Source organism: Diadema antillarum, unplaced genomic scaffold, assembly GCF_040938485.1.
Source record: "Diadema antillarum isolate AM-2024a unplaced genomic scaffold, OU_Dant_1.0 scf00000139, whole genome shotgun sequence".
Lineage (NCBI taxonomy): Eukaryota > Metazoa > Echinodermata > Echinoidea > Diadematoida > Diadematidae > Diadema > Diadema antillarum.
The window spans coordinates 572,311-597,948 of record NW_027271028.1 but is presented as its reverse complement, the minus strand read 5'-3'; the positions used below and the strand labels follow the sequence as shown (position 1 = coordinate 597,948).

Sequence of the window (25,638 nt, the reverse complement as noted above, 5' to 3'; positions counted from 1 at the left end):
TAGTCAGTACCCCTGAGTCGTCAATAGAATGACAAAATGGCGGAACCCATGGATGCAGAAAATGAAACGGAGTTGGGACAAAACCAGATCCAAAGTGACCCGTCACCTACAAATCCTCCTGTTGATAATGTTGTTCCACTAGAAAAACAGCAAATGGATAGCCAAACTCTAGCAGCTGTCCTCCAGTTTTTGAGAAAGAATAATTTGAAGGTGAGACTAGCGGAACTGACTAAATTTGTTGCCAGTGCAGCGAGTACACAGATGCATGTGTGTGTGTGTGTGCCCTAGTCCCATACCTAATTTATTGTGTGACCTACCAATGCAATGGCAATGCAATGTTGGTGCCTGCGCGTTGCAGCTGCGTAGACCGTACACAGAATCAAAATCTAGTATCATCGATCTATTGGTATTAGTAAGTCGGGTAAATTACAGAATACCGGCAACCAATCACGGATAGCGCAAATTGCTCTAAAAAGAGCGTAATTACGCTTGCCGATAGCAACCATCAAATATATTAATCCGATTTGCGATACGGTCTGTGATTTGGCTGATGACGATTGCATTTGTTTAATTTACGTGTGTTTTCATTGGTCAGTGCAGAGAGAGTGTGGTATTCATACGTGGTTTTCAGGGGTGTCCCCCAATAGCAATAATAATGTAAAAATTAGTTCTAACTCAGTCCGGGAAACCCGCTCATAAGAACCGCTCCCACGTACGAGGACTGCCCCGCCTCATGAGGACCGCCCCCATGCCTCATGAGGCCCGGGGGGGAACGCCTCATGAGGCCCCCTACTCACTTCTATTCATCTCACATCTGACATATAAATTGTCGCAACTTTGCACAGTGATTTTTTGTTACACACACATGTCCACTATCATGACTATCCATGATGAAAAGAAGAAAAAATCCTCTCTGTTTTTTTTCTTCAAAAATCGAGTTTTAATCAACCGATGCAGAGCGCCCATCAAAACACGGGTGTTTTGATGGGCGCTCTTATCTTGATTTAGAGCAGTTTTTCTCCGAAACCACTCAATTTTCATAAAAATTGTGTGGTCAACCTACTTTTTGACGGCCGTTCCGTTCCCGGGCTTTTTTGGGGGCCCCAGGCGATGGGAAAGATGAATTTCAGCCCTTTGGGCTGATATTCATCTCTAAAGTAGTCTAAGGGAGAGCCTCCGGCGGCTCTTTAATACGCACCAATATGCTGATTTATATGACGCAAAACCAGTATTCTGTAATTTCCCCAGTAAGTCTACTGTATAGTAGGTGTCCAACACATCGACACCGTAAATTGAAACCGACACCCCTCTATTTATAGCATTGTGCTTAAATTAAAGAACAAACTTTCATGCATGAGACTAGCTATGCTCAGTGTCACAGTGCAGTGGTTTTGCATTCTTCACTGGAGATTTGAAATTACAATCTATTGTTAACATTTGCCATGCCATTCACTGGATTTACGTGCTTTTCAATGGGAAAATGGGCGGTTGATTAAAATAATAAGCTTGTGCTGGTGCACAGTAAGAAAAGTCACTTGCGTTTGTCACCGAGAATTCCGCGTGTGTGGATGAGTCAACATGGCAACAATCTGAGCTGAGCCAGGGATGAACATGAATCTGCGGTATTTTCTGCCATGAGTGAAATGAATTTTGTAAGGTGAAACTGAGGGATATTTTCTGAGATGCTGTACAACTACAAGATATTTAATCAAAAAGTGGTCGAGTACACATGTAGTACAGTAGGTCCAGCTGTAGGCGTAGCATTATGCACCGCACGCTCACTGGCTGTAGTAGTCTACATGTATATTGTAGCTCTAGCTGCAACTCACGACCTATTCAAATTGTCTACATGTACCTGTCTACGTGCAGGTGTCTACAACCAGGTCTAGATCTAGACAGAAAATCCATCTGTCTGGAGGAGTTTTGATTTATAGCATTTTTTTTTCAAACTTTGAATGGTCTTCTCCTCCTTCGGAGGGGATTCATGTTGACTGAAAGATCAGAAGCCTGTGTCTTGTGTTGTCGTCAGGGATATGTTCTGCAGAGACTGCGCAAGCTACATCAGTAATGTACATGTGGTTGTACATCTGGCAGAATCAGAGGCCACAGAGCAGAGCGGAGAAGGACCATTAAAGTAAAAAACAAAACAAAACAAAAACAAATTATAAAACTCCTTTGGGTATTTTTTCCACACTGTGAGTAAAATTTCAGGCAAATTGTGTGATATTTTAAGTTTCTATTGATAGAAAAACGTTAGGGTGTTGATGTATTAGACACTCAACCATACATGTAGTTAAAGAGATTAACAGAAATCTGTTTGTATTGTTACCAGTAATTAATGTTGTGCATTTTTGTCCTTTTTTTTTTATGTGTACCATAGGGAACTGAAGAACTGCTGCGAAAGGAAGCCCATGTTCAAGATAGTTCCGAGAATGCATCAAACACTGACCAAGATGTTTCTACAGTATTATCAGCATACACCAGGTCAGTGTCTAAAGCAAGCTGGTCTAAAGAGTGTGAAATGATACTGAGTTCTCTCACAGGTCTCTATAACTGTACTGTGCAGTTACTGTGTTTATTACTTAGTAGTGTTTCCAGTCCACTTTCAGTGTCAAGTGAATTTCCCCATTCGGCAAAGCTTCAGATTTACTAGAAAGTAATACCAGTATTTAATGTCTTATCATTTATATTTCCATATTGTTTGTAATGTCGGGAACAAGACTTTTCATTGTGAAGGAAAAAAACAAAACAGTTAGCAACAAGGAGAGTTAAAATAGTTCTTGTAACATGCACTTTGTAATGCTTAGCTGATGATGTGCTTATAATGGTTAGAGCTCACTACTCATAAACCTAAAAGTGCAAAAACTTACCGGACAACGTTTTACATGGTTGCCTGCTCTTGGCATCATTCAGTACATTGTTGCTTACGTACAACGTATTGTTTCATCATTCAATCCTTCAATCATGGCTCTTTCCAAATGAAGCAATGTCAAAAAGAGGTCTCGGCTTTCTGCACCAGGAGTGTCATTTTGTGACAGACACAGTGCATTATAAAAAGACCCCGTTATTAGCTCTGCCAAGGAGGTTAAGTTTTCATCTGCGTTGGTTTTGTTTGTTTGTCTGTTTGCAAAATAACTCTAAAAGTTGCGAATAGATGTGATTGAAACTTGCAGGAAAAATTGATTTGACAAAAGGAACAGATTATTAAATTTTGATAGTGAGATCCATGAATTCTTATGGATTTTTTAAAAGGATTTTTAATCTTTTAGCAGAAAGGGTCATTGAACTTCAGAGTTTTAGCTGTGTGTAAATTAGGTTTGCATACATGTACACAGTGTATGTGCTCTAAAGGGTGTGCTTTGCTCGGGCGCAGCATGACGCAGTGCAGCTGGAAGCTGATGATGTGTATGAAGGGCCTCTATATTGTGAAATATTGGTGATTTTTAGCATGCATGTATGGATGGAAATGAATTGCTTGGCGGAGGTTTGCGCTTTCTGAGTGCCTCTCTAGTTACGGTATCTTTATTGTGGTAAAAGATTAAGTGAATGAGATAAAGATGTGTGAGCGTGTGGGTGTTGGATGTAATGTACATGCCCATGTACACCATATGTGAATGAATTGAGGGCTGTAATTGTGTTAACACGTAATTTCATAATTATTCCTCTGTTACTGTGGTTTATCAAATTACAAAAGTAAATAAAAAAATATCTAAAAACAGTGTGCATAATTTCTGGATATTTTTCAAAGGATATCTAATACTGCAGTTATTACTTATCTGTAAGACTCATTTGATTTGATCTTACTTCCGATGTGTTTTAATTCATCAGTGATGGAGACCCACTGTTATATGATGGCCACTACAGGAACCTTAAGAATTTCATTGAGGGGTCACTGGATACTACTAAGGTCAGTTGTTTGTTGTTCTATGGGGTTTGAGGTTTTTTCCAAGAATGAGCACTGTGTTAATGCAGATTAAAGGATTGTTCCTCGTAGTGTGGACATGTTTGAAAGAGGAATTTTATTCTAATACACTTATAAGGCCACTTTTGTGGTGACGAAATAGTGATTTTTGTCATTTTAGTCATGTGACCATCCTATCAGCGTTTCCATGCTCATCAAGTTAGAATTAACATGATCATTTTGTTTTTCTACACAATAACTGTCATATTTGTGTCCATTTTTGTCTTAAAGAATGCAGTGTATCTTAATTTTGACCAGAGCTTTACAATTTGTAGACTATCTTCCATTGTATTTCTACGTGTATCACATGAAATATGCAGTTGGCTATTGATATACATGTATGGCAGTGTGCACATTGTATTAATTTCCAGATGGAGAGAATCAACTCACAGAACTTTATACTTAAAAGTGCTTAAAACTTTGAACATAAAGGGCATATTAGCTGAAGTTGGCTGATTGGATGAGAGGGACATGAATGATGATGTGGGATTTCTAGCTCTAATTCATCAAATTTGGTTGAAAACTCATGAAAACTTTTTTATGTTCAGTAAAATGGATTGCACTCCAATTTGGATCAGTTTGACTCACTAACAAGCACCCCTGTCACTGCATCCAATGCACCATATTCATTCTTCCTTTTTTATGCCTCCGCCACGAAGTGGTGCCGGAGGCATTATGTTTTCGGGTTGTCCGTCCGTCCGTCCGTCCCTCTGTCCATCCGTCCTTCCGTCCGTCCGTAATGAATTTTGTGGACAAGGTAACTATCAAAACCTGTTGAGGTATCCTAATGAAACTTGGCATGTATGTGTATTAGGGGGTGAAGTTGTGCCTATCAACTTTTGGCTGCACATACTCAAGGTCAAAGGTCAAAAGGTCAAGGTCAAATACATAAAATTTCACTATTTCCACCATATCTATTGAATGCCTAAAGATATTTTCTTGAAACTTAGTGTATACATGTATTACCCAATTAAAATTCTCTGGTGAAAGTTTGGGTCATGAGGTCAAAGGTCAAAGGTCAAAAGGTCAGGGTCAAATACATAAAATTTCACTATTTCCACCATATCTATTGAATGCCTGAAGATATTTTCTTGAAACTTAGTGTATACATGTATTACCCAATTAAGATTCTCTGGTGAAGGTTTGGGTCATGAGGTCAAAGGTCAAAGGTCAAAAGGCCAGGGTCAAATACATAAAATTTCACTATTTCCACCATATCTATTGAATGCCTGAAGATATTTTCTTGAAACTTAGTGTATACATGTATTACCCAATTAAAATTCTCTGGTGAAAGTTTGGGTCATGAGGTCAAAGGTCAAAGGTCAAAAGGTCAAGTAAAAATATTAAAACTTCTTTTTTTTCTCCGTACCTTGGAAAATTGTTCAAGGTATCTGCATGGAACATAGTATATACATGTACTGACTGGAATTGATTATCTAGAGAATGTAGGGTTCATGGGGTCAAAGGTCAGGGGTCAAAGTTCAAGTGCAATACTTCAAAATTTTACTATTTCCCTCATATTTATGTAATGCCAGCAGGGTTATTTTTTTTTTTTAACACTTGGTGTATGCATGTGTAACCTAATAGAAATTCTCTGGAAAGTTTTTTTTTTCTTCTTTCTTTGCCTCAAAGGTCAAAAGGTCAAAAATCAAGTGAAAGTGCTGAACTAACTTTTTCCTCCATATCTCGGAAGTGGCTCAAGTTATCTTGAAACTTAGTACATACACTCGTTTATTATGCATGTTCTACCTGAAAGTGATTATCTTATGAATTTTAGGGTCAAGGGCCAGATGAAAATGGTAACAATTTACTATTCAATTCAGAAATTCACACCAATTTTCCACACATGTACCTTGAAAATCACTCAATGCCTAAATGTATGAATGGGTCAAAGTCAAGTTAAAGTCCTTAAATCCCTAGATACATGCTCTCCTATTCATCCAATTAAACCTAGGTCAAGGAAGGTGAACATTCAACACATTTGTGACAAATTTGTTATATCAATATTTTGCCAATTTTGTGAAAATGTAATCACACATTGTCCACATGTACTATCTAGACCTATTGGGAAAATCATGCATTATGGCGGAGGCATACCAGTCGCCAAAGCGACATTTCTAGTTTCATTTTTATTTGAATCAATCATTTTAATGTGTATTTGTTGTTAAATTTTTGTAATCCTTTTCTTTAAATAATGTGAATCTAAATTGAATTGATTTAAAGAAACACACGGTTCTAAAGTTAATTTTCTGTACTTCAGAAATCTTTGTGCCTTGCACAATGTATTGTAGTTGTGACGTGAATTATTTGAACGTATTTGCTATCTACGTTGTACATATGTAGTCAAAGCTTTCTGTCTTACTGAGGTTTACAGTGCTAAGAATCCTTAATTATTTGAACTTGATTAAAATTTTCATTTCAGAGTGAGCTGGCCCAAATACTCTATCCTGTCTTTGTTCACATGTATCTTGAACTAGTCTACAATGATCATGAGAAGCAAGGTGAGCTGGCTTGTGTGAAATGATTCTCTGTTACCGTTCAGTCTAGAGATAATTATTCATGCTAATTAGGATAACATGGAATGTGTCATGAAGCACATTGGGGTAAGAAGAGAATAAAGAGTAATTAATGTTTCTGTACAGGAAATAACATACTACTCCACGTAGACATGATTAATAAGCATCCTTATAAATGTAGGTAACTCTGTGCAAAATGGAAAAGCATTAGTTCAGTATAGTTGGGATCATACATTTGCACAATGTTGAATCACTTTTGGACAAAAGATTTGGTCACCAGTCCTTCACTAGTAATGTTCTATTATCAAGAGAGTGGGAAGTGATGGATTTTTGAGAAAAACATTGTGCAGTACCTTATTTAAGAGGACTCTAAGTTATGACTAGAGTATAAGATTTCTTTGTAATAGGAAATATGACAAAACCACACTTCAGATAATGTTTAACATTTACAAGACAATTTTTATTTAGTGATCATTTCACAGAATGACAAGTTTTGTGAATGCTTTGTAGTGACAAATAAAGTATATGTCTTTTCTTTCTCATCTCCAGCTGAAACTTTCTTCCGTGCATTCAATGGGGAGCAGGAAGAATACCATGAAGACGATCTGTCTCGACTGGCAGCTGTCACTAAGAAAGATCACATGAGGCACAGTGAACTTATGATGAACTTCAGGTCAGCTTTCAAACACTACGCAGTGCCCCTCCCCCAACCCTTGTAGTCACACCAACAGATACACACATGTGCACCTAATGCACATATCACAAATAATCCCACACATACAGAGACACAGACTTGAATCTCAGTGGAAAAGGGTTATGTTACACAAAAATGAGACTTTCCATACTAACCTAATTTATCTCCATTATGAAGTTTGTCTGGGCATGTATACTGTAAGGGCCATTGAATCATAGGTTATCCTGTGTTTTGTTCTAGGTAAAACATCAGCTCATCACAAGGAAAGTCAGCTTTAGTCACTTACAGGTGAATAAACTGGGGTTGACCCACCCACCCACACACACACACCCACACACACACAAAAATCCTGCTCCAAGTACATATAATGTGAAGTCTCCTTACCTGTGAATGTAATGCTATTCATTCTCTAGCTTGCCCATAAAGACTGATATCTTTGTGGTAAAAATGAGATCTCAGGTAAGTGTCAATATGGGCTAGACCTCTTTTTTTCCCTCATCAATTTCTTATACATGAAAAACTCTAATGAGGGACACATATGCCTGTGCGTAACTTCTAATTTCTCTGCCGAATTGTACATTTCACAAAGACTGTTAATCTAAAAGATAAAAGAAAAAAAGTGAAAATTTTTAGTAGAATACGTCAGATGAGTCAGATGATGTGGAACATGAGAGTTGTTAACTTCAATATATTTTTGATTGCCTCTGTGTTATTTTAGAACGAGCAAGTATGTGATCAGAATGTCACGAGATTCCTACAGTGCCTTGAAGAGATATCTACAGGACAAACAGAACAGCACAGTGCTTAACATCCTTGAAGATCATCTTTACATTGATGGTAAGAGGAAAGTTTGTCAGTCAGTCTGTTTCTAGACAATGTCAGTCTGATGTTGTTGGTCAAATGAGCACTTGGCATTACAGGGGGTGTGTCCTGGCATAATGTAGCTCATGTTCATCAGTTTCATCACTTCAGTTTCATATTCTCTAGGGCAGTTTTCAAGTTTAAACATACTAACAAAAGCATTTTTTAATGCAAAATGGAATAAAATCTTGAACAATGTATCTTTGTTTCCTTTTGAAATGATATTTATTGTCAGTACAGTTTATTACATTGTTTGTTGACAGTGTAAATCAAAGTATCTCATTTTTCATTATTTATCTCATATTTTCATTGTAATAGGTGTCATAACTTCTGACTTTGAACTTGTTTTTTATTTTTTTATTTTGCCTATTCTTCTGGTGGATGTGCCTCTCTATGGCTGGCACTCTTACTAGTGTACATTTGTAAGGAGTAGATATGGCGTGTTATAAATAATTATAAGTGTAGCTTATTATTATCTACTATGGAAAGTGTTTATGCAGGACAAAGAAAGTAATTGTAGTGTTGTGAATTGTATCTGTAATTACCAGTGTGTTGTGTTGTATTTCTGCTCAGTGTTTGATGGAGTTCCAAGAACAAAGCAACAGATTGATGCCACAGCAGGCAGCATGGTTGGAGAGGCCAAGAGAGAAGGTCAGATACACTTTAGCTTTACCTCATGTTCATTTGGGTGCTCGTCACGAGACTGACACCCACAAGTCATACAGCCCACGAGTCATAGAGCTCACGAGTTATACAGCCCATGAGTTATACAGCTCACTAGTCATACAGCCCATGAGTTCGACACTAAGCTAACAAGGCCCATGAGACCCACACATTAAGCCCCGTGTTGTATCTGTCGAACTCGCGGGCTGTTTTTACCTAGTGTCGAAGTCATGGGCTGTATGACTCATGAGCTGTATAACTCATGGACCTGTTTTCAATGTTGAACTCGTGGGCTGTATGACTCGTGGGTGTCGGTCTTGTGGGAGGCCCCATTCATTCTGCATGTGAAGTTTTATTTTACACAGTAATGGTGACAGTAGTTATGTAGGTGATTGATATTAATGAAGACTTCAGTAATTTACCGTGACAGTTGATACAAATTGTATGTCCATTCAAAAGCCCTAATGTTGTCAGGTGGATCTTCATGTCTTTATGAGTACTGTAAAACCAGTCATTTTCGTATGCATTTAAATTTCGCGAAATTAAAAGATTTGCGAAATTAAAAGGCATGCGAAAGTTCTTGTATACACTATTATGCATTGGATGCCAGTGGCAATTTGCGAAAATTTCATGCTGCAAATATTTCTTGCTTTACAGTAATCAGTGTAGGTACATTAGTTTAATTTGAATCAAAAGGTGATACTACTCTCATTTGCAAAGATGATTACGGTTGAAGTGAAATTTGTTTATGTTATCATGTGACAGCTCCTCATTTCATCAGCCAGTGACACACTTCAACAAAGCTTCATTTTTATATTTTTGCCCAAAATTCTAAATTTGTATACCTTTTGGAGAGTGGGAATGGTATGAGGACAATCTAGAAAAGAAACAATGCCATGAAATAGTAATACATCTGATGTAACATGTGGTATGAAAGCTGATGATGACACCATGAAATAAAAGAACACCGCAGCCAGTGGCGGATCCAGAGGGGGTGCACTGGGCGCACACCCCCTCTTTATTTGTTGTTAAAACAAAAGAAATAAAAAGAAAAAAATGAGATGAAACCTGGAAGTGGAACCAGAAATATTGTTTGCGCCCCCCCCCCCCCTCCCCCCCTTTACGACATTCCTGGAACCGCCCCATTCACCTACAACTTTTGTATGGCAGTCTCTTAGACTGATGATATTTGTTCATTTCTCCCTGCAGCCAATAAAAGGAAAATCTTCTACGGCCTGTTGAAGGAGCCTGACATCAACATCCAGATTGATGAAGAGGATGAGGGAGGAGAAGGAGAAGACAAACCAAAGGTCAGTCACCCTCTGTCCCTCCAGGAGGAAAGCTTCTTGGTATTAAAACTCATATCTTACACAGATAATGTCATAATTCTAGGTCTTAACATTGAGGAAAATGACATTTAACATGTAAAGATTAGATGCTAGTATATTCCGTTATTAGCTGTCATTATATCATTGAATCATTACATTTTGTCCATTTATTCTGTCAACATTGCATGAAAAGAATGAATTACTGAGTATGACTTTCAACCATCTACTTAATATGGGTGATGATGATGATGGTGATTCTGTAACTCATTGTCATCAATGATTTGAATTAATAAGCATTAGAAAATGATTTACATATTATATGTAAAATATGTGCACCTGTTGCTAGTAAATGTATTTCTTAATCAGCAGCTTAGCGTATCATTATCACTTTTCACATCTACATGATAAAGGAATATCCAACCTCGGTTACCAAAATTATTCCGCTCATATCACTCATAAGTTTCAGATGAAGATATTATTCATGTGATTACAGTCATAGTGAGAGAGAGAGAGAGAGAGAGAGGGAGAGGGAGAGAGAAACAGATCTTGAAAAACAGAAAAGTAAGAGAAAGAGGCAAAGAAATATCACGAAAAACAAAATAGACCCCAAAAGCCTGCATTTCTTGTGGTTTCCATTTTCCAATTACTACTCTAATAAAAGTCATGACATTGATTGAATATCTCTGTCTGCAAATTGCATCTTAACGTGATATCAAAAAAATGTGGTTTGAATATAGGCTCATATTTCAACTGAGTCACAAGGTGTCTTGCATGAGTGCACAATGGCTGGGTGGTCATCCATCCTTCACATCGAATCATCTGGTTTCTGAGTAGCAGGTGGATGTCCTTCCCCTCCCTGCATGCATGGATGACTTCTCATGCTGCAACCCTCATTCATGCTAGCAGAAGGGGAGCCATGTGCTAAAGTTGACAGGGATTTCCTCTGGATTGAGACCATGAAATGATCTGATCTACCCTACTGATTCATCTAGCTGTATTGATAGGTGTTGAGACAAGTTTAGCACTCAAGCATGATAGATGCAGACTTTTTATACAGAAGTGATGCTAAAAGAGCATCCTACTCCAGTTTTCATCTGCTAGCTTATCTAATCCATCAACCATGTAACCCGATACTTACAAAAATATTGAATTCGTGAAACTTACAGCCACTGCTTTCAGGGAATAATTGTTACCAGAAGTCAGAAGAAAATATCATTTTCCAAAATATAGTATCATAATGAAATTCCCTTTTGGACATTCATAATGACATCTTTTCTACGGTATAATCCATGTCCTGTGTGTATGCCTGGACAAAGCAATAGAGAATAATGTCCAGAGTAAACCTACATGTACTTTGACTATATACCTCATATTGTGGTACTTCAAATTGGTGTTATTGTTAAGAGTGTGCATTATCATGTCCTGTTTGTATGCAGACCAAAAACACAAGAACAACACTTTGTACCACTTGCAATGGATAGCATTTTGTGTAGGATTACAAACTTTTTTTTTTCTAAGTGCAGATGTAAATTGTTGTACTGATGGGAAGGATCACAAAACTAAAGAATAGGTACCGGTAGCTCATCAAAGAAAAGTAAAATAGATCAATCTTCAGTCTGATTTCCACAAGTCTCTTCTTAGGAATCATGTATACATTGTGTATTTCTATCTGGTACTACATGTGTAGTGATTAAGATCTTGATTTTTTAAAATGGTGTCCAATTTGACTTCTTTGTTTTGTATTAATATGCTTAAAATGCCAGTATTAAGCACTGTGTAAGTGTTATTTGTTATTTTTATTATTATTATTATTATTATTATTATTATTATTATTATTATTATTATTATTATTATTATTATTATTATTATTATTATTATTATTATTATTTATCCAAAAAAAAAATCCTAATTTAACATTGCAAACGTGATTGATGCTTAACCTGTGCTTTGGTATCTTTTGCCAGCAAAATTTAGAGTTTGAAACGTGGGATGTTGTCCATCATTCAAAGTCTGATATGAGGAAAAAGTGCTTCAAGAATTCTGAAGCTGTGTTAGGAAGAAACTGCCTCATTGCTCAGTGCTGTGTGCTTTCTTTCATAGCTTGTCATTGCCAGTGACTTCAGACTTCACAACAACACTACATGCTTGAGCCCTTCCTGTGCTTTGTTCATTGATTGTTGGAGATTAGTCAATGAACAGAGATTACCAAATGTCCCTAATCCCCCATTGTATCACCTTGGCCCTCCTGTTGGACTAAGGGACATTGTTACACCTGAGTGGGCTTGCTAACTTATAACTACAAGAGGTCAAGTTTAGAGGAACTACTCAATGCTGATGAAAAAAACTTTTGACAAGTTAGACTGAGTGCCAGGGCACATAAGTTGTTACATACATGTACACCATTATGAATATTTTGACTTATTGACTTATTACATACTTTGTATTTAAAGGGGATGACTAGTAACTGATCAGTGGGAATCAGTGGGAATGCTGGAGGATGATTGTTCTAATCATTGTGGGATTCATTTAAGAGTACATTGTGTATCTATTGTTGTGTGAAAATTATTTGCTTCAGAATGGTCTCATATTCACGTAATGTGCAGTTTAATGTTTCCAGGTTAGCGTGCCTGGTCAGTGACGGGGCATTAATCTGCACATTACTTGAATATGAGACCGTTCTGAAGCAAATAATTTTCACACAACAGTAGATATATAATGTACTCTTAAATGAATCCCACAAGGATTGGAACAATCATCCCTCAGCATTCCCACTGATTCCCACTGATTGGTTACTAGCCATCCCCTTAAAGGTCATGTTTACCTCTGGGAGCATTGAGTTAGAAATTGTTCGAGATATCACATTTGATGCATATGTGTAGGTCAGTTGTATCACAAAACATCCTATGGTATGAAATTTTTGCAATAAAGCGTAAAATAAAAGGAGATATCACTATTTTTCTCATTAAACCATAACTGTAGACGGTTTAGTCTGGAAACATTTTTATCATAACTATTGTTCACATTTTGTATATTTAACAATACTTAACATCGATTATACTGGTTCAAATTTTTAGATTGGTTGTTTCTATCCCTAACACACATTTTATGACTATTTTGAAATACTAATGCTGGGTTTTTGTTTCATCTGCAAATGGTTAATAATGCCTTTATTATGTAGATCTGTTGCTTTCTAAATAATTTTGCAGAAGAAGAAGCAGAAGAAAGACCCCATGGCAGGCAAGAAGAATAAACCTGACCCAAACGCACCGCCACAGAACAGGATTCCTCTTCCAGAGCTGTAAGTCTGAAACATTGAAAGGCTTTAGACTTTCTCTTAATATAAGATTATTTTCTGTACAAACCGTACTATTATCCACTTCTCCCTGACTTCATTGCCAAAGAATACATGAGTGCACAGGTTGGACTGGTGTTTATGACAAGAAGTTCTTGCAATCTTTTGTTGGGAAGATACACGTATCCTTCAACTGACATATTCATTTTGTAATTGATATAAATGATATAGCACATACCAATAACAAAAATCCTCATACTCGACTTGCATTTGTGATCTAAAATGCATGATAGCAGTGTTACCTAAGAAAAATTTGTATGTACCCAAAAGTTGTGCATATGGGCAATTCCACGGTAACTAGGACACAGGTGCCAAAAATTCAAAATGATATTTGTTTCAAACACCATACATTTTCAGACAGTACTTGAGTTGAAGTTTTAAGAATCATTATGTTTTTCAATAAAAGTGGCCATTTTGATTTTCAAAATGGCTGCCAAAATATGCCTATAACTCAATGGTGAAAAGAGTGGATTGTGGCATAACTTACTCTCTGTATATCCACTTTATTAGTACTCTAAACAACAATCTTTTATATGTATGCAGTTACCAGAGAAGTCTTTTACCACACGATAGAAAAAAAAGCTGGTTGCTTTAAAGAAATTGATAAAAACTTTTAATTACTTTGACAATGATGGATGTAACGTCAGTTACCAAAAACAAGGAATTTTTAACTTTATTCATCAAAGAAAGTGAGCTTTATGATGTAACTTGGGATTTCTAATGTATGCCCATATGCCTTCATTTCAATACCAGAAATAAGGATACTTGGCATACTGGAGAGTCAAAATGATCACTACAAAATGTGTAACGTCAGTTACCGAAACGTCATACACGAGTATGTAACGTCAGTTACCATGACAGTAATTATAACTGAGGCAAAATTTTTGACTCTTGGCCATTTCAATACATCTGGGAAGTCAACTTACAACAAAGAGCAGCAATCCCTTTCATAGGGAATGACGTCATTACCATGGTATGTCCATGAATATATTTTTTTCATTTTATTTTATTTCTAAATTTATTTATTCATTCATTTACCATGATTATCTTTTTTTTTTGGGGGGGGGAAGGGGGCTTGAGCTTTCGATTTTTGATTCAGCACAAGTTTAAGGCTAAATCATCTGGAAGTTTAGTTTGCCACATGCAGTATATGCACTCAAATTAGTACATTCCCAGTCCTATGGGATGATAAAGCTACCAAAGTTTGTAGGCCTAATCAGTGACATGATTGTTTTTTATAGAAAAGGTGGTTAACGTGCAAACTTGTGCACAGCTTTATACCAACAGCTACAATCTTCACCAATGTTTGCTTTTGCCAGCATTTTTCTTTTTTTTTCTGGAAACTTAGTGAAGTTTCTACCTCAAGGCAAATGCACAAACAGATATTTCTTCTCTTGCACTTAAATGTCTGGTGTAGTTAACATGGCGCATCTTGTATTATGGTACGTAAGGCATGTACTCATTACTGTTTGAAACTTGACACTGATGTTGCTCAAAGTGAGAGGGGATTCTAGGGTTTAAAAAAAAATTGTTCATACAGTGTGTATTTGTTGATTACTTTATTCTATTCATGCAGGGATATTTTGTAATACAATACATGATAATTATGAACAGGAAGATTTTTTTTTTTTTTTAATATTGATCTTAGAATTCTTTCGTTGCAAAGTCCGATTTCTTGGTATCTGGAATGTATTTGCAAGCCGTGATATATCAGCGTAACGGAAAAGAAAACCAGTTCAATTACTTCAAGCAAGGAATAGTGTAAACCAATAATGCTCTTTTGACCAAAAAAGCATTTATTTTTCTTCTTCACAGAGAAATATTAAAAGTGCTACACTTTTCATTTAGATTGATGATGGAGACCTTTTTTTTATTTATGGCCCTAACAATGCCTTGAAGGAGAAGGAGTAAAATAAAGAAAAGGAGAAGAAATATATCACAATAGATTTCATACATATTTATGCATATTTATGAGTTGATAAGTGTGTTTTCCCCATGACCTGAAATATATTTTGATTTTTTGATTTTTTTTTTCAAGCAAAAAAATATCCATGTTTTGTGTAAAGGTATTATGGGTGGAGCACTCTAGATATAGAAAATTTCCTGTTCATTAAATTAAAAAAAAAAAAAAACCCTTAGTCATGTCAATTATGCATGTATTTATACTTGGAACTGCTTAATCTATTAATGGCTCTGTGTAATCATAAATGTTGAATTAGAATTCAATCTTAAGACAAATGTCAAGAAATATCCTCTTGTGCATTTACTTTATTTTTGCCCAACTGTGTTATGGCATGGGGGGGGGGGGGGGTTGCCCCCTAAGGACCCAACCCATTTGTGTCTTTAGATTTTGTTTTAATTTGTTGCTAAGTAGTTGCATGGGATTGATACTGGTATATTGCAGCAGTATAATAACCTGTTAAAGAAATTAGTTCTCTGTAAACCCCATGGCAAAGTATGTGTAATGTCAGTTACTGACATGTTTACCTTTAAGTTTTCATAGAACACAAAGAAAATGGACTAATGTTTCATCTCATTTGTGTATTTATGACTGATGAACCAAGGTATGACTCCATATCAAACAAATCATTCTGAATGGTCAGAATTATGAAAAATCACAAAGCTATTCCCAATCATGATTTTGCATGTGTAAACCCTATGGCAAATGTAAGCGGAACGTCAGTTACGTAACGTCAGTTACCGTCATGCCTTCACTGAAACTTGCATGGTGCTAAAAGGAGACAACTAAAGTGCACATTATTTTGCACACCTGTTCCTAAGAACCTAAGTGTATTGCCATATTAAACACATAAAGGTTAAAAGTCAGGGACATGAGATATTTCCATTTAAATCTACACCATAAATTCCCATGTCCTTTTTCCTTAACGTCAGTTACCGACACATTTTCACTTGCTATGTGATAAGAAATGCAGTTTGAGAGAAAAACTTTCCACCTATTTCTTCATTCTCATGAACTCATTCATCAATGCTAATTGCAAGCCCCAGGTGCTTTCATTCACAAAACTACAAGGTAAACAATTTCATGAAAATCCTTACGCGTAACGTCAGTTACCGTGGAATTGCCCATATCAGCAATAATTCTCCTTGTTTCATTGTGACATCATGATGACATCAGCAAAGATGCAGACAAGTTGGAGCGTCTGAATGCCCAGAGGGAGCTGTCCAAACGAGTCCATCTGGGAACCGACAATCTGCCCTCAATCTGTTTCTACTCCTTCCTCAACTCCACACAAGGGTGAGTGAATCCAGTGTAGTCCTTTTTTTTTTCCATTTTTAAAAGGTGCAATCTGAAACAAAACTAACATTTGTGACTGAGCATTTATGTGTACCGTACTAACACTCTAGAAATATCTTCCTCATATTTGACTCCCAAATTCAGGTGAAATTTTAAAGAAATTTCGGGAAACACATTTATTTCAGCAAGAGTTCATGGCATATTTTTCATGCTGATGAAAAGCATTACAGTGCAAATTTGAGTGTGTCTTGACTTTGATTATTGTGCAATAAAGATTGAATCTCCTCTCTCCTGTCTGCCTCCCTCCAGTCGTCTCATCTCAGTAGACGTCAGCAATGACTCGGGTCTCCTGGCAGCCGGATTCTCGGACTCCAATATCCGCATCTGGACACTGACCCCTGAGAAGCTACGGAGGGTGAAGGCAGCTGAAACCTTGAAGGAGATTGATGCCGAAGCGGATGATGTCCTGGAACGAATAATGGATGATGGGTAGGCTTCAAATATACTTCAAATTAATCCATCTGTTCATATGTCTGGTTGGGCCAAAGATCAGTTGCAGATAGATGCTTAATCCCTTAGATTCCTCATCACAAAATGCCATTGCCATTACACTTGATAGTTTTACCTTTAGCTATAATGGGGTTAATTTGGGATTCTATCAGTTTGTGAAGCACTAACACTTTTGTTTCATTTTGCAAATAACTAGCATGATAGCTAAAAAAGTATTTGTAAATTTGATAGTGAGTATGGTAATACTGCTCTTACAATGCTAACACAAAACCCCCAAGAATATCTTTATGACAGGAGTATTTCCTATTTAAGTTTGATCCTAATGCATATTTCCTTGTAGCAAGCATAACTCACAGTACAATGTTTGTCTTAATTGACACTTTAGATCAGAAGAAGTGCGTATGCATTCAAACAAGCTGAATAGGAGAATGTTTCTGTTAAAAAACAAAACAAAACAGTCAAACACAGTTTTGTAGGAAACAGGCTATACAAGTATGCCATTTTAGGAACGATGGAAAATATCTTGGATTCATATTTGATGAGATAATAAATTGCTGAAATTCTTGCTTGACCCGACTCCTCCAGGACATCAACTGACCAGCAGACCCTTTATGGCCATAGTGGACCGGTGTACGGAACCAGCTTTAGTCCAGACAAAAACTTTCTCCTGTCTTGCTCTGAGGATTCCAGCATCCGTCTCTGGAGTATGTACACCTACTCCTGCCTCGTCTCTTACAAGGGCCACAACTTTCCTGTCTGGGATGCAGACTTTGGGTGAGATTGTCTTTAGCAGCAGCCAGATTACACTAAACTATGAGTAGTTTACTTCCCAATAACTTTATGAAGTTTGAGCAAGCGATCACACTACCGATAAAACTATATTTAGTTTGACTGATGTGAAACTACCTATAGTTCCAGTCTCTGATATGCATGTTTCACATTGGCAAAAATCATGTACAGCATGCAAAATAATGTGCAAAGTGTGCACTCAACATAAAATGGATCCAATCACATGACAAACTTCTTGAAGTTTCAGCTGTGTGTGGCCACACTACACAAAACTACACATACTGAGTTTTGTGGGAAATGAGAAACTTCCCCTTTTGCATGCAAAAAGTTTCGCTGGTAACTCCCAAACTACTGTCCAAACTACAAAAAGCAAAATACCAGGTAGTGAAATGACACAGTTTTGTGTAGAGTGACTGCCCCTATTATGTTTGCCCTGGTTAGAGGCTGAAACAATTCTTAGGACGTAGAACCCATTCCATGCCCTTCACCAGGTGCTTTGAGTAATTTCCTTCTAGCCTCACTGCTACAATAGCAAAGAGGTGATCTGAAACAAGGGATTAACCACCAGATTCTTGCCTTCTCTAGGAGCTTACCATTAGAACAGAGATCAGAATTGCCTACAGGGAGGAAGCCTGCTCAAAATATTTTGGGATTCATGCTGTCATAGATGAAAACAATTACCAGGTATAAGAATTTCTGAGACAGTGATGTTTGACTGCCAACCACATGGTAATTTACAAATATGACCATGCATCACAAAACCTGCAAAAAGTTACATGCGCAGATTTTACGTGAAGGCTCAAAATAGGTGAGATGGGTCAACCCAGTCACTCTTTAATTATTTTACATTTTCTGTATGGTTTAGTGACTTGTTGGTGTTTTGGAGATACAGGGTCACAAATGAGCTGTAGATACAAACTCTGTTCTATTAGACAATGATAATGATGACATAATCTACTCTGAGTAATTCATCAATTACCATAATCCTTCTTCTTGTTGCAATCCTTTCGATATCTGAGCTCTACATCAAAAAAAAAAAAATATATATATATATATTTTTTGTAGTCTATTTCTCACTAGTGATATTATTTGGTACAATACACCTGGTTCGTTTAGTTCCTTTCATGCTAATGATGTTCTCTATTGTACTTTACCTGTGTTTTTGCAGACCGTTCGGCCATTACTTTGCATCAGTAGGCAAAGACAGGACAGCCAGACTCTGGGCCACAGAGTACCATCAACCACTCAGGATATTTGCTGGTCATCTCTCGGACGTTGATGTAAGAATTTAAATTCTGATTCTACCTCTTCTCCTTGAGGCATTGTCTGTTCAGATGTAATGTGATCTAAAACATCCCTTGTTGAATACATGTCATGTCTGAGAAATTCAAATTGACCTGGCTGTAGAGAGGTTAAGTTTGTTCATACGTCAATAGTGAGATGAGTAGTGATCTGTAGGAATGGTCTAACCAAAACTGCAGAATCACACATTTTAAAAATAGTAATTGTGCTTGCAAGTTCTAGAAAGCAAGAAATTTTCACACCATGATATTTTGCAAATTTCCACTGCTACTCAGTGCATTTAGTGTAGGCAAGAGCTTTCACGAGCATTTTTATTTTGTGAGTGTGAAATTTGCAAAATTAGAATGCATGTGTAAATTTTTGGTTTAACAGTATTAGGAAGAATTTATACCAAAATCATTATACATAAATTAGCATAGTTTAGCATAAATTTTTTGAAAAATTAACTTCATGGTACTTTAGATTACGTCCTACACAATGTGTGTGCCAATTTTTGGTCGTGATCACGCGGTCGACGGCCGAGATCTGGAGGGGGGTTCTATCATCTACCTAAATAGCCCGGCCTAGTCAGGGTTAACCCATTGAGGACGAGTCCCGAGTATACTCTGGCAGGTGTCTATTGGAAATGTGTGTTGTAGCCAAATCAGCCTGTCCTCAACGAGTTAGTGTTCATTGTCAAGTGGAATGTCAGATTTCAACCAGTAGAGGGCAGCAGTGCATTATTGTGACACATCCCACTTTCAGAGACTCCAACCCCAAGCACCTTCTGATCTGGAGATTCTCCCGCCCGAAACCCCTAGCAAACGGGAGACTCCAAGTTGATGTGTGCGAAGCGCGAAGTTCCTAGGATTCTAGATGTTCTCTGGTGCTATCTGAGGCTTATTTTTTCAACATACGATAAAAAAAAGGTAAGAAAACCTTTCCATCGGGAGACACAGAGCCAGGGCGGGAGAAATCAAATCTCAAACGGGAGAACGGGAGATTGTGCAAAAATGGGTTTTCGGCGGGAGATCTCCCGTCGAAAACGGGAGAGTTGGAGTCTCTGCACTTTACATGATTGCTGTACGTTGTACATGTGTTTGCCCCACAGACTGTGAAGTTTCATCCCAACTCAAACTACATGGCCACAGGCTCCAGTGATAAGACAATACGACTATGGGACATGAGCAGCGGAAAGTGTGTAAGGGTCATGACAGGACACAAGGTATTCAAAGAAATCTCTCACATAGTCTCCTTCTTTTTATTTTGGCAGAGATAATGATCACATCTTTTCAGTCATGTCATATGTGACCCTGCACCACAAAACCAACAAAAAGTTGCCAGACATGGATTTTTAGTTAAGGGTGGGTAGATGCTGAAAGAGCACACTCTAAGCTTTAAAATGATGTATAACTCAATTCAAATTGAATCTCCTAATTTATCTAAATGTTGGAAAGAAAACACACTCTGGAAAAGTGTGAGCTGAGAAAAGAGGCTCTGAAGTACAGAGTTTATTCAAGTGCTTCAAATCTTTATCAAGCCGTGTAAGCTGTGCAAAGAATGGGACAAAAAAAAAAACAGGATGTACACTACCACAGCAACAACAATGAAGGGATTATCAGATTAAGCTGAAACTGAGCATGCGCTGTTAACACATTCTGTCCATGATTAATGCCAACTTTCAAAGCAGTAGCATTATCCTTTAAAGTGTTATTAGAGTTGAAAGTGAACAGTGTGTAGAAGATTTTTAAGAAATAAAAAGGGGCCTCTATGACAACTAATCACACTAAATCTACCAAAAAAGGATTGCAGAAAAACTGCTGGAAACACACTATTTAATTCGTTTTATTATCCCAAACTTAAGAATAATGTAGAAGAAGAATTAGAGCTTTTACAGAAAATATGAAAAACTCATGATTAACTTGGTTGATCCGTTTCACCTTTTTTGAGTCCTTACGTAAAATCAAGTGGTGCAACTTTCTGTTAGTTTTGTGATGCACAGTCACATATTACACTCCAACAATTGAATTTTTTCAAGTACAGGAAGAAATATTACATAACTTCAATTTTATCAAACAACCAGCAGTGAAGCATACAAAATGTATTCCCCTGAAAAATGTGGTTGATTACATCCTGAAAATTAAGTACATGCCTGGGAAATCATGAAACCAGTGGTTGATTTTTGTTTTTGTTTTTGTTTTTGTTTCTTTGTTGTTTGCGCTGCAAGACCCACAGTTCTAATAATGCTAATAATAATTTTTAAAAATAGCACTTATATAGTTCTTAATACTGATGTTTCTAATCATTTTTAATTTTCTGAATTGATCTTGAGTAATAGGACACTGATGAGATCAATATCCTTCATAAACTTCTAATTTTTTCATCCCAAGGGTCCAATCCACAGTCTGGTCTTCTCTCCCAATGGTCACTATCTGGCATCAGCTGGTACTGATAAACGTGTGTTGCTATGGGAACTGCGTCATGGCAACCTGATCAGGGAACTGAGCAGCCACACAGCTCCTGTCTACTCTCTCAGCTTTTGTCAAGATGGAAATGTTCTTGCTTCAGGTGGGTTCCCAGAGAAGAGTGAAGATGTCAAATCAAACTAGAAAAGCTCTTGAAGAGTGCAGACCTCGGCCAAGCAGCTCATTCTCACCCATACATGCATGCTGAATAATCGCCCAATATCCTAAAAAGAAGCCTTGTCTTTATGTTACCTCATCAGCTTCCTGCCGTGTGGCACCTTGAGCAGAGCACACGCTTTAGTGTGCGTATGCAAACCTCAAACATGTGCAGCTTGAACCCCCAGGTTCATTGACCCGATATATAACCAGAAGATAGATAGTCCTACAAAAATTTATAGACATTCCCAGATCACTGCTATAATTCAATCATCTGTTCCTTGTGTCATAAGGTTTTCCTGTAAGTTTCATCAAAAATATGTTTTCAACTTTTTGAGTTATTTTGCAAACAAACAAACAAACATACTAGTGCCAACAAAAACATAACCTCCTTGGTGGAGGTAATACAGTACCACTCTATGCTGAATTGAGTAAAATAGTGAAAAACGAGGAATTTTCGCAAGCATTTTAATTTCGCGAGCGCCAAGATTCGCAAAATTAAAATGCACACGAAAGTTCTTGTCTACACTATATGCATTGAATGCCGGTGGCAGTTCGCGAAAATTTCATGCCGCAAAAAAAGCTGTCGGCTCCAATTCGCGAAAATTTCATGCCGCGAATATATCATGTTTTACAGTAGACAAACAGAATGGTAATTTTTTTTTTTCAAAACCAGACACCAAAAAACAGAGAGGTGCATGGTTCAAAGTTTTGTAGCTTTCATGTGCCAGTTAATATTTGTCACAGTCATATACAGAATAGATGAAAGTGATACTATCATGCAGAGTCATGTCATGTATAGTCATGTAGAGTTGTCATGTAGAGTTGTCATGTAGAGTTGTCATGTAGAGTTGTCATGTAGAGTTGTCATGTAGAGTTGTCTGTATAGATCATTGTAGTTGTTAACCCTATTCTAACTGGGGTGGGGGGTCAAATTGACCCCCCCTCGACATTTCACACCACGATTCCACAACACGCAAAGATTTTGACGCGTCGTTTCATGACTTTTTTCATTGAAGTCTCCCGCATATTTTGAGACCACATTTGCGACGTCCGGGTACACCGTTCTGAAGTTACACAATGTTTTGCATATGCATGTCAACCCAAAAACAGCTCAAATTCATGATTTTGTGTGCAAATCCAATGCAAATAGTGTTTTTTTGTTTAATTGATATAAATTAGATTATTTCAACTTTTGAGCATTGAAATTAATCAATTCTAATGTAGATAAGCTTGAAAAAGTGCCTGCAACAAATTTTGGCAAAAACACAATACAAAACAAAAGGTCGAAATAACAGTAAAATACATAAGAAATTAACAAAACAATAAAAAACAAAAGAAATTGATTTTGATTGCGCTATTTTTTTACAAGAAAATTGTTTGATGTGTCTTGAGGAACTCTGACACAAAAATTTAGCAATCCTTCATTCTTTTTGATGGAGTTATAGGTGAAAATATGATTTCATGCGTAAATTTGCATAATCAATTTATTAAAAAATATAAAATCAACATTTTTCTATTGTATGACCATGTAGTCTTTTAGTTGACATCCGGCTCTATGTTCAGGCAAAATTTAGCGGGGATCGCGCAATCGGCGGCCGAGATCTGAAGGGGGAGTCAAATTGACCCCCCCAGTAAAAACTTGGTCTCAAATAGCCCAGGTAGAATAGGGTTAAACTATTGACTAAAACGTGATGCTCATGTTGTGTTTTTTTGTTTGTGTTTTTGTTCATTTTTTTTTACCTACAAGTACAATACATATGGAACTCTTTCCATTGTTGTAATTTACATTATCGGTAATCTAGAATTCTCGCATTTCCGTTTTGCTTAATGCAATTACAGTGTATTTCCAGTGGAACAAGGAAAGTGTGTTATGTTTGTCCATATCCTGAAAGGCTTTCTTTGAATACATAAAATGCCTCCCAAATTTTTGTCTGACACAGTAAAAATTATACAGTTTTGGATCACACGCATTTCTTTTGTAGGTGGTCTTGACAACTGTGTAAAGTTATGGGATGTCAAAAAGATCTTCACAGAGGCAGACGCAGACGAGTCCATGTCATCACCGATGGTGATTCCGTAAGTAATACAAGTCTGCAGTGATACATTGATGTGCTTTGATTTGCTATTGACATCAGTTTGCAACCTTTCATTTCAAATGTGTTGTAAAAGTTCTTCTCTTCAGACAAAAGATCAAAGTTTCTTGTTTACTTTCTATTCAGGGGCAGATCCAGGAATTCCGTAGAGGGGGGGGGGGGAGGCACAAACAATATTTCTGGTGCTACTTCCGTACTTTCGGGTTTCATCTCATTTTTTTTTTCCTTTTGTTTTAACAACAAATAAAGAGGGGGCGTGCGCCCGATGCCCCCCCCCCCCCCCCCCCCCGTCTGGATCCGCCACTGCTATTGATGGATTATATTGTAAGTTATGATCAATGAATCGGCAAATATTTGTACAAATTTCTTGAAGAAAAATTTCATGTGATAATCTTGGATTACAGTGCATTTGCAAATCAGCACTGTGTTCAGAAAGACAGACAAAAAAAAAAAAATTGATAAAAAATAATCCTCTGTAGCCCTGTGTGGGTAATAGGTAAAGCTATGATGATGATGATGATGATGATGATGATGATGATGATGATGATGACAAACAATCATAGAATAATTACCTGATTTGGGAATCATCCTAGCCTTTTGAGATGCATGTGATATGTAAAGTATCTCCCTGATTGCTTTTGACCCTCACTGATTAACATGTGTGAATCTTGACTGCCCAGTAATGATTGTTTTGTTCAAGAAGGAAATAATCAAGAAATGTGTGTGTATTTCTATCAAAAGCAACCACACGGACACACATACACACACACACACACACACACACACACACACACACACATTTGAATTGGTTTGCAGGCACAAAGGTCGTAGAGGAGTCTGCGCCAAGACTACTACATGCACTACCCTGGCATGCCCCGGCACTGCAGCCTCTGGGAGAAGCTACAACACAGGGCCTATGGGACAGTGCCAGGGTGGTGCATGTAGTAGTCTTGGTGCAGACTCCTTTACGACCAAAAAGGGTTTGTGCCTGCAAACTACATTTGAACTGGGTTCGTGAAATGATTGAGTTTAACAGCCTTTTCTATGCAGAGGAAAGATTTCTATTCATTCATTATTTGTGTGTGTTTTGTATATCAGGCCTGAGGGAGGAGACAGTCTGCTAGGTTCTTACCCCACCAAGTCTACCTCAGTCTACCATCTCCACTTCACTAGACGCAACCTGCTGCTGGCAGCGGGACCTTTCACTTCATAGCTACAGGTCATGACTTTTCACCTCATACACAGGTTATTACCTTGCACAGGTCACATGCTCTGTGGTTATGAATACATAGGTGGGCTTACCAGGTATTCAGATCTGATATCCACTTTTTCACGCCCTTTAGATCTCATGTAACCAACTGAGTTATATCTAATTTTTCAAAGTAAGGCTGTTGTAATACACACCTCAAAGTCATTTCAGTATTACAGGAACAATACTTATCAATTTTCAAGCACTGTCAGCCGATCATCTATATAAAAACATAACAAGGTGTGAAGATCCTTGAAAAAATGAAAAACCTCTCATGTTCATTTGACCACGATGTTATTTCTTGAGGTAGCTTCATGGTTTGTGCGCAAAAGACCAAGTATTATCTTTAATGATATTTATTAAGTAAACAGCTTCTCTGTCTTGAGGACAAGTTCAAACATAGTGTCCACACTATGCTTTTAGCATGTTCAGTAAAGACTATATTCTGTAGAAAATGTGAA

The 25,638-nt window shown here is 37.3% G+C and overlaps 1 protein-coding gene across 1 annotated transcript; it reads left to right on the top strand.

The window, feature by feature from the left end:
* The first annotated feature begins 61 nt into the window (after positions 1–61).
* On the top strand, positions 62–25,374 carry LOC139721155 (transcription initiation factor TFIID subunit 5-like). Its single transcript, XM_071632486.1, has 17 exons — positions 62–210; positions 2,381–2,484; positions 3,829–3,907; positions 6,384–6,462; positions 7,027–7,150; positions 7,890–8,008; positions 8,606–8,683; positions 9,905–10,005; positions 13,230–13,321; positions 16,512–16,631; positions 16,941–17,120; positions 17,727–17,915; positions 19,099–19,210; positions 20,323–20,436; positions 21,602–21,779; positions 23,818–23,911; positions 25,027–25,374. The coding sequence occupies exons 1-17, from the start codon at positions 154–156 to the stop codon at positions 25,139–25,141; spliced, it is 1,935 nt and encodes a 644-aa protein (XP_071488587.1). The 5' UTR covers positions 62–153; the 3' UTR covers positions 25,142–25,374.
* The last annotated feature ends 264 nt before the right edge of the window (positions 25,375–25,638 follow it).

Bases quoted from the DNA above. Each gene is read 5' to 3' on its own strand.
- LOC139721155 (XM_071632486.1), top strand. From the start codon at position 154: ATGGATAGCCAAACTCTAGCAGCTGTCCTCCAGTTTTTGAGAAAGAAT. The intron at 21,780-23,817 runs GTGGGTTCCCAG...TTTCTTTTGTAG, and splicing joins TGGAAATGTTCTTGCTTCAG to GTGGTCTTGACAACTGTGTA. The intron at 23,912-25,026 runs GTAAGTAATACA...TTTGTATATCAG, and splicing joins TCATCACCGATGGTGATTCC to GCCTGAGGGAGGAGACAGTC.